At 36.9% G+C, this 12,421-nt stretch overlaps 1 protein-coding gene across 1 annotated transcript; it reads left to right on the top strand.

Moving 5' to 3' along the window:
* The first annotated feature begins 1,524 nt into the window (after positions 1–1,524).
* On the top strand, positions 1,525–12,082 carry Cp110 (Centriolar coiled coil protein 110kDa). Its single transcript, XM_022085685.2, has 6 exons — positions 1,525–2,043; positions 3,010–6,528; positions 6,778–6,966; positions 7,924–8,096; positions 8,811–8,908; positions 11,440–12,082. The coding sequence occupies exons 1-6, from the start codon at positions 1,960–1,962 to the stop codon at positions 11,559–11,561; spliced, it is 4,185 nt and encodes a 1,394-aa protein (XP_021941377.2). The 5' UTR covers positions 1,525–1,959; the 3' UTR covers positions 11,562–12,082.
* Positions 12,083–12,421: the final 339 nt, after the last annotated feature.

The raw sequence follows: 12,421 nt of genomic DNA, 5'->3' as shown, positions 1-12,421 counted from the left end.
GTTAGTAATTTTTGTGCATGCATGCATACATGTATATAACATAAACAAGAACCTCTGGAAAGAATTTAGCTGGAATGGATGGGCTCTTGGCAGTGAAAGCCCATAAGAGCAACAATCTTTCTAGAATTCAGACAGGCTGCAGTTGAATTTATATATAGCTTATTTAACAGTGGTGTTAGTAGTTTAGACTATGTAGTGCTGAATGAGTTGATGATAAATGAATTAGAAAGGGTATGGAAAGAAGCAGTCCCAACATTTGCCTGGATGAACTGAGGAAAACAGAATTCGAGCACAGGGCCTCTTTAACATGAAGCAGGGGTGCTTAATATCTTACTCACACTCATGAAAATGTCTGGTACCATCCCCTTTAAACCTCACACCCAAAACCAACCAATTTTGATCTAACTTATTGTAGTATCATGACTTCTTCACAGTTCCTGTGGTGAATAAAGTCTCTGCACATACAGTAATGCCAGAATTCTTTCTGAGACAAATATATGCCTGAGATACCAAAATACTTCAAGCGAACCTGTTGAGTGAAAGTTTTGAAGACAGGTCTTAGATAGATGGGTTGTGAGGATGGAAGGTGGCTGGTCTTGCTCATAGTCATGCCCAGTGACTGACTTTGATATTGTATGGACAGGAATATGTCAAGCACTGCTGGTTGGACCCTGAACGGAGGAATGCCACTAAATAAACTTTTAAGTGGGTCAAGGCAGCAGTGCATGATTCTGAGAATTTGTACAGAATCCATGATTATGCAGCAACTGTGTCACATATGTGGTATAAACTTGAAATGATAAGTGAGTCGGTATATGATGTGCCAGAGACGTGCTGGAGTTGAAAATAGAATAAAATTTATCTCAGCAAAACAGACTGGATTGAGTTGGTTTATGATAGTCTTTTGTGTTAGCGGTGTTGAAATTTCGGGACATCACAGCTCTCTCACATGACATACTCGTGGAATATGACCATCTACGCTATTCGTTTGCCCTGAGCACGCCCCTTACTCACTGCCTGACATAAATTAATACCAACATTAAGATTACGAATTAATGTAAGTTGGCAATGTGAATGTCAGGTAAAAATTGTGCTGTCATGTCTCCAACATTGCGAAAATACTATAAAATGATCTGGTGGTAGCAGTTAGTATTAGAAATGCTCAAAAAAACTCGAGAAATAAGTTACTCTCACAGTGGTTAAATAATGTGAAGATGATTGCTTATAAAATCACAGCGGGTCATACACGTTCAAAGAAACATGCTAAATGGTAAACTATGATATACACGGCACTACAAACCAGAAAATAAGCCGGCTTCGTACTCGCCGTCATGAGAACGTGCTAGAAAATAATTTACATGTTTCCCTTGGGAACTGGATTAAATGCAAAAGCAAACGCAAAACACTCAAACCTCCGTCAGAAGTTGGAAAAAAAGTTTTGAAATGTATGAACATGAGGCGGCTTCCGAGAAATTAAGCCATCATTGATTGGATTGATTTCTTCCATTCGCTTTAAAATCCGAATATAAGCAATCGTATAGTTCATTAGGTTGGTACATTCAACTATCGAATTCGTACCAATTCGATTGTGCCCACCCCATTACAACTGAAATACGAAATAAAGTAAAAGACTGCGATAACCAGAGGTTGTCCTAAGTTGTACTCTAATAGCCAGAAATGAAGATTCGTTATTGAAAGTTCAGTGGTTTTCCATCGTACTCTAGTCAGGCATTGAATTTAGAAATTTATGAAGGCGCCCGGTTTGAAAAGTTTGAAGTTGTTTATGACGGATGTTGGGAGTGTTTCAGTTACGTTCTTGTTAAGTATAAAATGAGTATTTTTCTTATTTGTGTTAACACGCCGTTAGTTTCGTCACGCATTGCGTTGAAACAGTCTTAGAAGGAACATGGGGAAGAAATAAAATTAGTATAGGGTTATATTTATGTCATTACATAAATCATGGATAGAACTACATCTGATTGTAATAAGTCACTGTATGTGTCCTGTATGAAGATAAATGGGAAACCTATTATACCTCCACTGGTGAGTTGAGACTATAGCACATATCATATTTTACAATACTCTCAAATAAAAAAATTGCCTTGATGTAACCTGCTACATCCTGTCTTACTCAAAAGTGATGAATTCAGACAGGATATATTCATACAATTATAGTTGTGAGATATGTAGATCAAAACTAAGTAAACACCGTTTGCCTTAATGCATTTCACTTTATTGCTGTATAACAAAAATATCTGATATAGGCATTAAATTATGCTATGTGTTCCCTTGAACTTTTCTGTAGTTGGTCAATGCAGCTATGCAGGATGCTTCTTCATGCACTATATTTGTCATATAACATAACCTGAACTAATGTAGCCTGACTCCAATGAAAGAAGCTATTAGAATCTAAGATATATATGCTGAAATAGCAAATATATTTGCTTCAGCAATACAGTATGAAATGTTATGGTGAAACATGATTATTTTAGCCCCACTTTAGGAAACTATAATACGGTATGTTCAAAGTTGCCTGCTAAATGTTATAAGAAAACTGGTGACTGGTGTTCATTATCCAACCAGCTAATCTGTGGAAGTATAAGACCAAATCATTTGTGCAGTTTGAAGAAAACTCTAACCATGTTGACAGCCAACTTGAGTGGATTTAGAAACATACTCAGATATTTTAAGTTTGAGATTCCTCAAGAATCATTTGATTAAAAATATAGGTTTCAAATCATCTGCATTGTATATTTACATCTCTCTAAAAATTACATTAACCAAACCAAAACTTGAAAATTAAACTTAATATAAATGTACATAGAGGTATTCCTACACTGTATGTATGTAATGATTATACTGCTGTAACTCTGTGGGCAGATTGTGATTTGTCAGAAGGGAGATGAATTTGGCATTAAAGTAAAAGAGGCTGTAAGAGACATACCCTTTATCTCAGAAATATAGAACTTAATAAATACATTTACTGGCATTTTAATGTGATTGTTATAGATGTCTCCTACACGTAGAGCAGAGATGAGGCATTACAAACACCTGGCTGTGATTGTGGAAGCTCGACTTCAAGGTTGGACGAGGAAGGACTGTAATAGTGAAAGGAATAGTGTGGACAGTGGATATACCATTCTGGAAGACCCTGAACTCTCTTCAAGTGGTTATTACTTGTGTACCAACAGAAGAATTATTAATGATAGTGGTGGTGAAGTGGAATCTACATTCACCATATCAGGAAATAGTACTCCATTAAATAGTGCAGTGATTAAGAAACAGATCCCTTGCAATGAATTAAAATCAAGAACTGTCACAAATGCTAATTTAATTTCTGGGTCAGTTAGTATGGCAGAAACATTTCAACAGGATAGTTTGCAGAGTAACTGTGTCTTGGAATCCACTCAGCAGAATGTGGTTCAAAATAATTCAAATACAACAGAAAATGGTAGTCTAGCACTGGATGCCAGAGGAACAGAGGGTTTATGTTTAAGAACCCAAGATTCCTCGATCCAGAATAGTAATGTTAAATGTGTACTCGAGGTTTCTGACAAATGTGATTCAGAGAACATGAGGCAAAGCTCTGGGTTCAGTTTATTTGGTTCAAATTGTGTTGTATGTGAGCCATCAGACGAGGTACATAATAGTAACAGTAATAATGAAAGTCATAAGGATAATCCACATCAGGAGAATAAAAATGGTGTGAATGGTAATCAGCAGAGGCCAGAACATGTTCTAACTGACAATGATGTAAATGGAAACTTAGTACAAAGTGCTCAGCGCATGCGGATTAAAAATGGCATGCATCAGCACTTCACTGACAATTTAGTAACACCAATTAGTGGGACTGATGATCATGGACAGAAATGTGGATCAGATAATAATACTACTGGTTCAAGAAGTGAATGTGTTAATTATAAAGTGTTTACACATCAAAATGAAATTCATAATGAAAATTCACGTGAACATATTGAACTTCAATCAGAAATAAACAGTATGATTTTTTTGCACAGTCAGAAGGCAGAGAAACCTAACGTACCTCAACTAGACATTCCGTGCCTCAGCAAGAAAGCGTATATAACGGATGATATAAGTAAACCCGTGGAAATCTCTGAAGAGATTATAGATACCTCTAAAGGCTTACAGTCTGAATCATGTGGAAATGAAGATTCTTTGAGGTTTAATACTTGGGAATCCGATGGGAGAGATGTACTGAATGAATACATTTTAAAACACAATTCTCCGGAAAGTGCAGGGTTTTCAGGGTTGGCAGGTGTTAACAATAGCACGCCTCATACGTTAATCCATGAAAATTTCGAAGACAGAGCAAGCTCTGCAGCTATGACGTCCAGCACTGATCTCAATCATTACATGAACATCACAGGCAGCAGTAGCAGTGGATCCCCTAGCAGGGATGTTGCAACACTCCATAATTGCAAGTGGTCAGGGCAGGATGTACTTCACAATGCATCTAACATAGTAGCACCACAAAAATCTTTACTGACCAAAAACTGTGCCAGCGGGCAAAATTTACAATTGTTAACTTCCAGGGAATCAAATTGTATTTCAAATCACAGTTCTTTATCTGATGAAACTGAAGCTCAACAATATAAACAAAACTTTGTTGATGACAAACTGCGAACTGGTTCAAATAAAGACATTGTCTGTGTTGTTGAGGAATTACTTCAGCAGAATTATTCACCAGGTGATACGAAAGTCAATTCCACAAAAGGGTGCCCTGTGAATGTACACTTTGCAGCATGTACTGCTAAGACTTTTAATGAAAAATGTACCAGTTGTCATGTACAAGATCAAGCCAATTGCGTTATTGTACCCAAACTAAATATTCACCACAGGTGTTCTCATGAACATGATGACTCAGAAACTTCTGCTATTCCAATTAATAAATGTATATGTGACTCTAACAATACTGAAGAGAATGCTAAGGAGACAAATGAATGTGCCATTCCGAAACCAGAGGTAACACCGCCAAGACTTGTGCGTCAGAACTCGTACACATTGGATACACCAAGCCCTGTACTTGTAGCTCACATGGTGATGAAAGGAAAGAATTCTGTTTCTGATATGACTGAGGGTTCACGCATTCCTCCAAAACCACCTAGAAAAGCTTTGGAAATAATGTCTGAAAGTTATAAGAAGAAAGGCAAATCATTATTTGCATTATTCAGTGAGAAGGCTAAGTATAGCAAGAAATTACAGTCTTCTGTACATGCTTCCTTTACTGGTTGCCACAATTCCTCTCTCCCTGCCAGTAACACATCAAGCCCCATCAAGCTTCAGACGCCATTTGCATCACTGGATTGTCTGCCATCAGCTGTGTGCACAGAATCAGTGAAAACTTTCCCGCAGCCTTCAACTCCAAAGAAAAATAGAGGCAGTTTCAAAAACAGCGCTTCTTCAATTGCTACCAAAAAAATTAACAGGGTTGGGACATCCCAGAAGAAATCACCAACAAAGATTCTCAGGAAGGATTCATCCATAAAAAATTTATGTGCAGCATCTCAAGAAAATATAAAGAAAATAAATGAAACTGACTTTGTGCCTTTTTCCTCACAGCAGGATATTCAAGGGTTGATTCTACATATGCAGTCTGCACACAGCCAACAAATGGCCGAACTGTTGGCAAAACAGCGAAAAGAACAAGAAGAATTGCGTGAGGCTTTTCTTCAACAGCAGAATGAACTGATCCTTGAAATCCGTAAAGTTTATTCTACAGCAGTTTATGCCCCAGAGTCTCATAAACCACTGGCACAGTCGATTCCACCACGTGACTGTTTGGAAAATAGTGAAAATGGAAGTTTTAATTCTCCCAATAGTTTGATACATTCTGGTTTGTCAGGTAAAAGTACGTCATTGGGGAGTGCGGGCACTTTGGGAACAACACATGACCCGCATGGTAAATGTATTATATCAGATACAAATATGGAAAGATTTCAGACAAGTATTTCAACTTCAGCAGAGAAGGATCAAGTCTTGTTGCTAGGTGAAACACAAGATTTAAGTGAAATGACGGCACTTTCGGAAAAATCAAGTCATGAGAATATATCAGTGAAAGAAGTCACCCAGAATCCTTCACAAAACTGCATTCCTGATACTCTGGAAGCACATCTCGTAATGTATTCATCGCAACCAAGTATAACCGTGAATATGGGAACTCAGGTTTTAGCCCCACTACCACTAGGCTTATTACAGAAACATAATGATGAAGAAAATACCGACAAACAAGAAGACACGCTTAACACAAATTGCTCAGTATTACCTCTTTCACATACACCTCAATTATTATCAAGTGTTTCAGCGTTATCAGGGAACATAAAACATTCCGTCCAGAACTCTGTTCCTAATAGCCCACCTATGCTTGAGTGTAATATAATGGAGTCCAAAGACAGACAGACTGAAAGTAATGCGGGCCGCAGAGCTTGCATTAGGCAGTTGTTTCCAGCTCATGAAGACCAAGGTGCTTTGCATCATGTACCTCCATTGATTAGCAATGACCTTGAAAATGTAAGTTTTGTGTTTTAAAATGTTATGATCATTCTAGGTTGATTTCGTGTAATTTGACACACCCAACCTTGTGTCCCTGTCTCTGTCCATTCCTCTTGTTCTGCCTCCCTGCTTTCATGTGGTTATCTAGATTCATAATATGAGATATGGATCAGGCAGGATGTAATCTAGTAAACGTTGATTTCTGTTTCTTTGTGTCATTGCCATGCTGATACTTTCAACTTTCTTGTAATAAAATGATGCTATTAGATCGCAGCTACTCGAATAACAGCCGCAGCTCGAGGATTTCTGACTCGCAGACTATTCCGGACAGCTCGCGTCCAGGACCTCATCTTGACCATTCGAGATACCTTGTTATGTGCTATGCAGCTGAATGGAGACTGCTGGTCCGATATCACACCTGAAGATGTGGCATTACATCGTCGCCTCATCCAGCAGGCAAGCAGTGCCAATTTGTTTCAACAGGTTTCATTGTAGTGTGAATACAGATGGTGATCTCCTGGGTTGTTGCACCTTGTAGCAGTTTGGTTTAGGCTGAAGGTGGAGTAACTGTGTTCCTACAAAATACTACATGGCATGAGAAACCAGAAGACTATTATTTGTAATCCACATACTGTATTTGGGTAAATTTTTAATTAAACGCTCCAATCTTTCTGTTATTATTGGGATGTATATTTCTCATTTAGTATTCATGCAAATTTGTCTCTTACATTCTTTTGTGACATGTAAAAACTAGGGGATAATGTATCCCCCATGTTTGTTAGCACTGCAAATGTCGTGGACAGTCAGATAGCGAATATGTGTTTAAAACTGCATTTTAATTGCTGGAATCAGTCCTGTGGGTAAATAGGTAACTGTACTTTTGATATTATTGTTATGTGAGAAATATTGACATATATACCGGAGTCTGTTGCTTGTTATGTAAGCTGTGGTCTTTTTATTTGATGAATTGTACATCTCAAATAAGTCACAGTTTAGAACTGATAAAAGTATTTTATTACTCGGACAAGTGTTATCACAACTACTTCATGTTCAGGAAGTCCCATTTTCAAATCTTGGCCTGAAACCGGTTATCTTGACTGGTGGTTTTACGTGGTTATCCTCATTCCTTCATGATAGTACCCTAATTTGGATCATGAATTAAGTTTTTATGGTGGCAAATCCAATAGCAAGGAATACAAACAAGGCTGGATTACAGTCTGGCATAGTCTGAAGTCGGGCAGTCAGTTTCGTGTTGGCGTGTTTGGCAGGAATCTGGCTTCAGTCATCATGAAGATGTTTTCACATTTAATGTATTTATTATGGTGACACATGATATTAAAATTGATAAAATGAAGTCTAATTGGTTGTTATGTTGACAAAACTGCTGACATGTATTTTGGCACCTTATTTTAGGTGACAGCAGCATTTTATGCTCTCCATTCAGTGTTCTTCGACACATCCACTTCAGGACAAATGGCAATAATTGCTGCTGACCGGGACAGAATACGCAACCAAACCCAACGACTGCCATTACCTCGCCCACTGTCTGCTGCTACAAGGAAATCTATTGAACGTAAAATGTTGCAGTAAGTGATAATATGTTTAACAGGGTGTTAAAGCAATTTAAATTAGTGTTCTTGTAGAAAACACAGTTTGTGTCAGAGTTTATGGTTTAGTGTATAACATGATCTGTTTAGTGTTTACAAGCCTTAATCTACATGCAGCACCACAGCAGTAATAGAAAATATTAATGTTGTCACATCCTTTCATTTTTAGAAACCAAATTTAATAATGACAATAATTCTGAGTTTCTTCAGTGCAATGTACTTTCTTTCATATATCATTTAAGAGGTTACTCTATTATATACGTAACTGGAAGAATTAAGTAAGAGCATGAGATTTCAAGATATCACAGCAACAAGTATGAAGATGACAGTTTTCTGGGATGTTGCACCTTGTAGTCTGGTAGAAGTTTACTGACATTCCAGAGATCATTTCTTCCTCCATCATCCTTGGTGTAACATCTACAGAAGACAGTTATCTTCTGTTAAGTAAAATTTATGAAGATGTGTGATATAATAAATAAGCTTTTTCAGTCTATTTTATTTTAAAAAAAAGCCAGGCACAAAATGGGAACTTTATGTCTAGTCTATTTATATAAGAGTTTTCGCAGTGTAGCAAATACATTTTATGTGAATATCATACAAGAAGATGAATCTCAGTACAAATATACATATGAAATGTAGATGTTGCAGATGAATTTTACATATGAGGCTAGTTGTTATATTACATACTTCCAGGAACCAAGGCAGGTGTGTTCCCAGAAATCGACAGGTGAGTTCGAGCCGCAGCCTTCACAGAATGAAGTCAGCAGGGATTGACAAACATTCTCATTCTGGTAAGTGGAAATTATGTATGAGTGTTTGGTTCGGAGTCGGTTACGCTTCACAGACTTGACTTACATCCTATGCCGTTTTTCTCAACTGGTGAGCTGAGACATCGGTCAAACATTTTTAACTCACATATTTAACAGTTCCAAGTGACGTCACACCTGGTAATCTAGTGCGTTGAGCCCCAGTGATTTTGGTAGCATACTGCCATAGCTAATCTGCTGGTAAAGCAACTGCTCATTCAGACACTTTATAATGTTGCTACTGAAATGTGGGGGTACGTAGTCGTGCTGGTAGTAATCTTCAGTCATGTTCGCAGAAAAACATTCTTTAACAGGGCCAGCAGTTCATTTTACAAAAGTCCAATGTAAATGTCGGTGACAAGCTGTCTCCAGTGACACTATACTACACATTTATAGAAAAGTTATGTTGAAATTATTTTTTGCTTTTCTGTGTGGATTGTCATGAGTCCATTAATGGACTAAATGCTACATTTCAAATCCCCATTGTTCCATTACTGTTGAGAATTGAAAAAGGATCTGATGTTTTGACATAAAGGCACCAGACATCTTGTATACTGTATATTGGCAACAGCCAGTTCATATCACCATTTGTCCCCAGTGACATGTAAAGAGAAGTGATGAAAAAAAATGTTCCTCTTAGAGAGACAACCGTAGGAAAAACATATCTTTTCTGTTTTGAAAATTAATAACAGTGTTATCCGAAAATGTATACAGTGGTGTTTCTCCCAAATAGAACATCATGGGGAAAATTGGTAAATGCAGACATTTTTTTTAGAGAGATAACCTACAGAAAATTATTGATTTTCTTCTGTTTCAAAAATTTGGCACAGGGTGTGCAAAAAAACTTATACCGTGGCATTTTCCTCCCAACAGCTCATTGTAGGAAGCAATGGTAAATACGAAAGATGCTTCTCGTGGAGAGGCACACTGGGAAAGTTATACAAAAACACATAGTGTAACTAATAATTCTAAAACTTAAAAAAAATTGTTATTAAAATTTAAAAAAATATATAGAGTGCTTCATGGCAGATTAATGTATTTTTAAGCTGTATAATTAGTGCTGTTGTGGGTTGAACACAATGGAATTAACAGTGGCTTGTCAATGACAAGTGCTGCATGCAGGATGGTCATGTTAAGTCGTGGAATGTGGAACAACATGTTTTTACTGTGGAGTGTTATGTGAAAACAAAGATTGTTGCACAAATACAACATAGCCCATACACTGAATTTGGTATCGACTATAAAGGCCATATTCCTGCACAAAATACAATCATTTCTTGGGTGAAACATTGGCATGAAACAGGATCAGTTGTTCCGATGAAACAAAAGGGATCAAAACAAACAGTACACACACTAGAAAACATTGCAGCAATGAGAGCTGCATTTCATCAAGTCCATCTTGTTCAGCACAGAAGCAATCTCAGGCCCTTGGAATGTCAAAGAGAATACGTAAGACAAGTTTTGCTTCTGGATTTCCATTGTCATCCGTATAGGTGCAGGTTGTTCAAGAGTTGAGTAGTTGTGGTCAATGATTTTCAAGGATAGTTGCTGCAAAACTCAGATGTTATTCGTCAATTGATGAGTGATGAAGCAGTGAACAAGCAGAACTTTTGCTTCTGATCTTAAACAAATTCTCAACAGGCGAAACTTTGTTGCACAGCCCAAGGGTTGTGGCTTGGTGTAGAATTGCTTCTTTTGGGATTTATGGTTCATATTTTTTTAAAGCTGAAACCGCGCTTGTAGTAGTAAATACTGAACGTTATGGAGCAGTGTATAATTTTGGCTTTTGGGTGAGAACCGCATTGAACGTTTGGTGTTAACGAACAATTTGGCAAATATTGCAGTTGCAATTTTTACCATTCAGTGCTGCCCTGCCAAAGTTGTACATTAAACTACAACTGCAAGAACATACAGACAAGAACTATGGAGCAATGCTGGGAAATTTCTTGGCTTCACAGCTGTCTGCTCAACAAGACATTTGGTTTCAGGAGGATTGCCCCACAGCGCATACTGCTAAAGTAAATATGGGTTTGTCATGATCATTGTTTGATAACTGCACTCGATTCACTCAGATCTAGTGGCCACCAAGATCACCCAGTCTCTGCAGTGGACTTCTTTTTTGGGGGTCATCTGAAGGGTCGAGTCTACAGTACGAAACCTTGCAAAATTTATAATTTAAGGAAAGGATTACTGATGAGTTCTGAGCCATGATGAGGACTTAAGACATCGTATAATGGAAAATTTTCTGAAGAGACTTGAAGAGTGCATTGAGAACAAGGCAGACACTAACTAAACACTACAAACATGCCTTTGTATAGTACATTAATAAAATGTGTTGAAATTAATCATTCTATTTAAAATCCGTCAGTGTGCCACAGTGCACCTGTATATAAAATTATTGTTACAACTTCAGTATTTGAATATTTACATGATGATCAAGACGGTACTCCATTTTAGCTTATATTCTACATATGTTTCTGAAATTCCTTATTTATGTTGACACATGATGCCGGTAGGAATCCGTGAGGTGCACCAAAGCAGTACCATTAGACAGCACCAGCAGCAAGTAGGCCTTCAAGGTGGGACCAAGAATCGTAATTCTGTCAGTGTGAATTGTGGACGGAAACCATGGCGCTAATTTGGTCAAGTGTTCATAAGTAGGAAGTTCTCTTTTATTGTTTTTACTACATATTTAAAAGACTGGTTAAAGTGACTGAATGTTGTGAACAACGAAACAAAGTTGCTTTTAGCATCGCTTTATTTTTTTAAAGTTATGGTACTTTTCATATTTGATTAGAATTTTATATATGTGAATTTTAAGTGCAACTTATATGCTCTGTGATTCTGTATTGAATTTGTAACATGCACAGAAATTGTTGGTGCTTCATATGCCTTGTAAATCAGGGGTAGAAAGTAAAAATTTGAGTTTTGAATGAGTATATGATATATTACTGTGTCACATTTATGTTAACTTATAATTGTAAAATTAGATAGATACTTTTTATAACAATTTTTACATAGTTCCATTTATTTCTTGAACTCCATACAGCTCATATTTTTTGGTATTGTAAAGGTAATCTGTACCAAAATTGTATGTAATGTTAACTCAAAGAATTTTAAAAGTTGAAGTGAAAACTAATAAACTGATGAGAGATTTAATAGCATATTATCACGAAATGTTGTCCTAAAGGGCTGTTGATTCAATTTGTATAGGAATTTAACTACTTATAATTGAATGGCATAGGAACCTTCAAACAGGAGTGATAGAGCTAATAAAAGATTTTTAAAATATTAAAATTTGTTGAAGTAGCTATCAAACCCAATACCGTATTTTTCTGATTATAAAATGACCACTGTTCATATCCTAAAATTTTAAGTAAAAGCAACTGTATTTCTTGTCCACATAAAATTCTTAGGTTCAGTTCTCTGGCACAGTTATAATCTTTACTTTCCTCATACCTTCATAATGACCCATTTTTGGTCCACAAATTGCTTTAT

The sequence above is a fragment of the Zootermopsis nevadensis genome, unplaced genomic scaffold, assembly GCF_977971745.1.
Source record: "Zootermopsis nevadensis isolate Lab colony 2312 unplaced genomic scaffold, Znev_1.0 Znev_ptg000013l, whole genome shotgun sequence".
NCBI classification, from domain to species: Eukaryota; Metazoa; Arthropoda; class Insecta; order Blattodea; family Termopsidae; genus Zootermopsis; species Zootermopsis nevadensis.
This window is presented reverse-complemented; position numbering and strand designations above follow the sequence as displayed.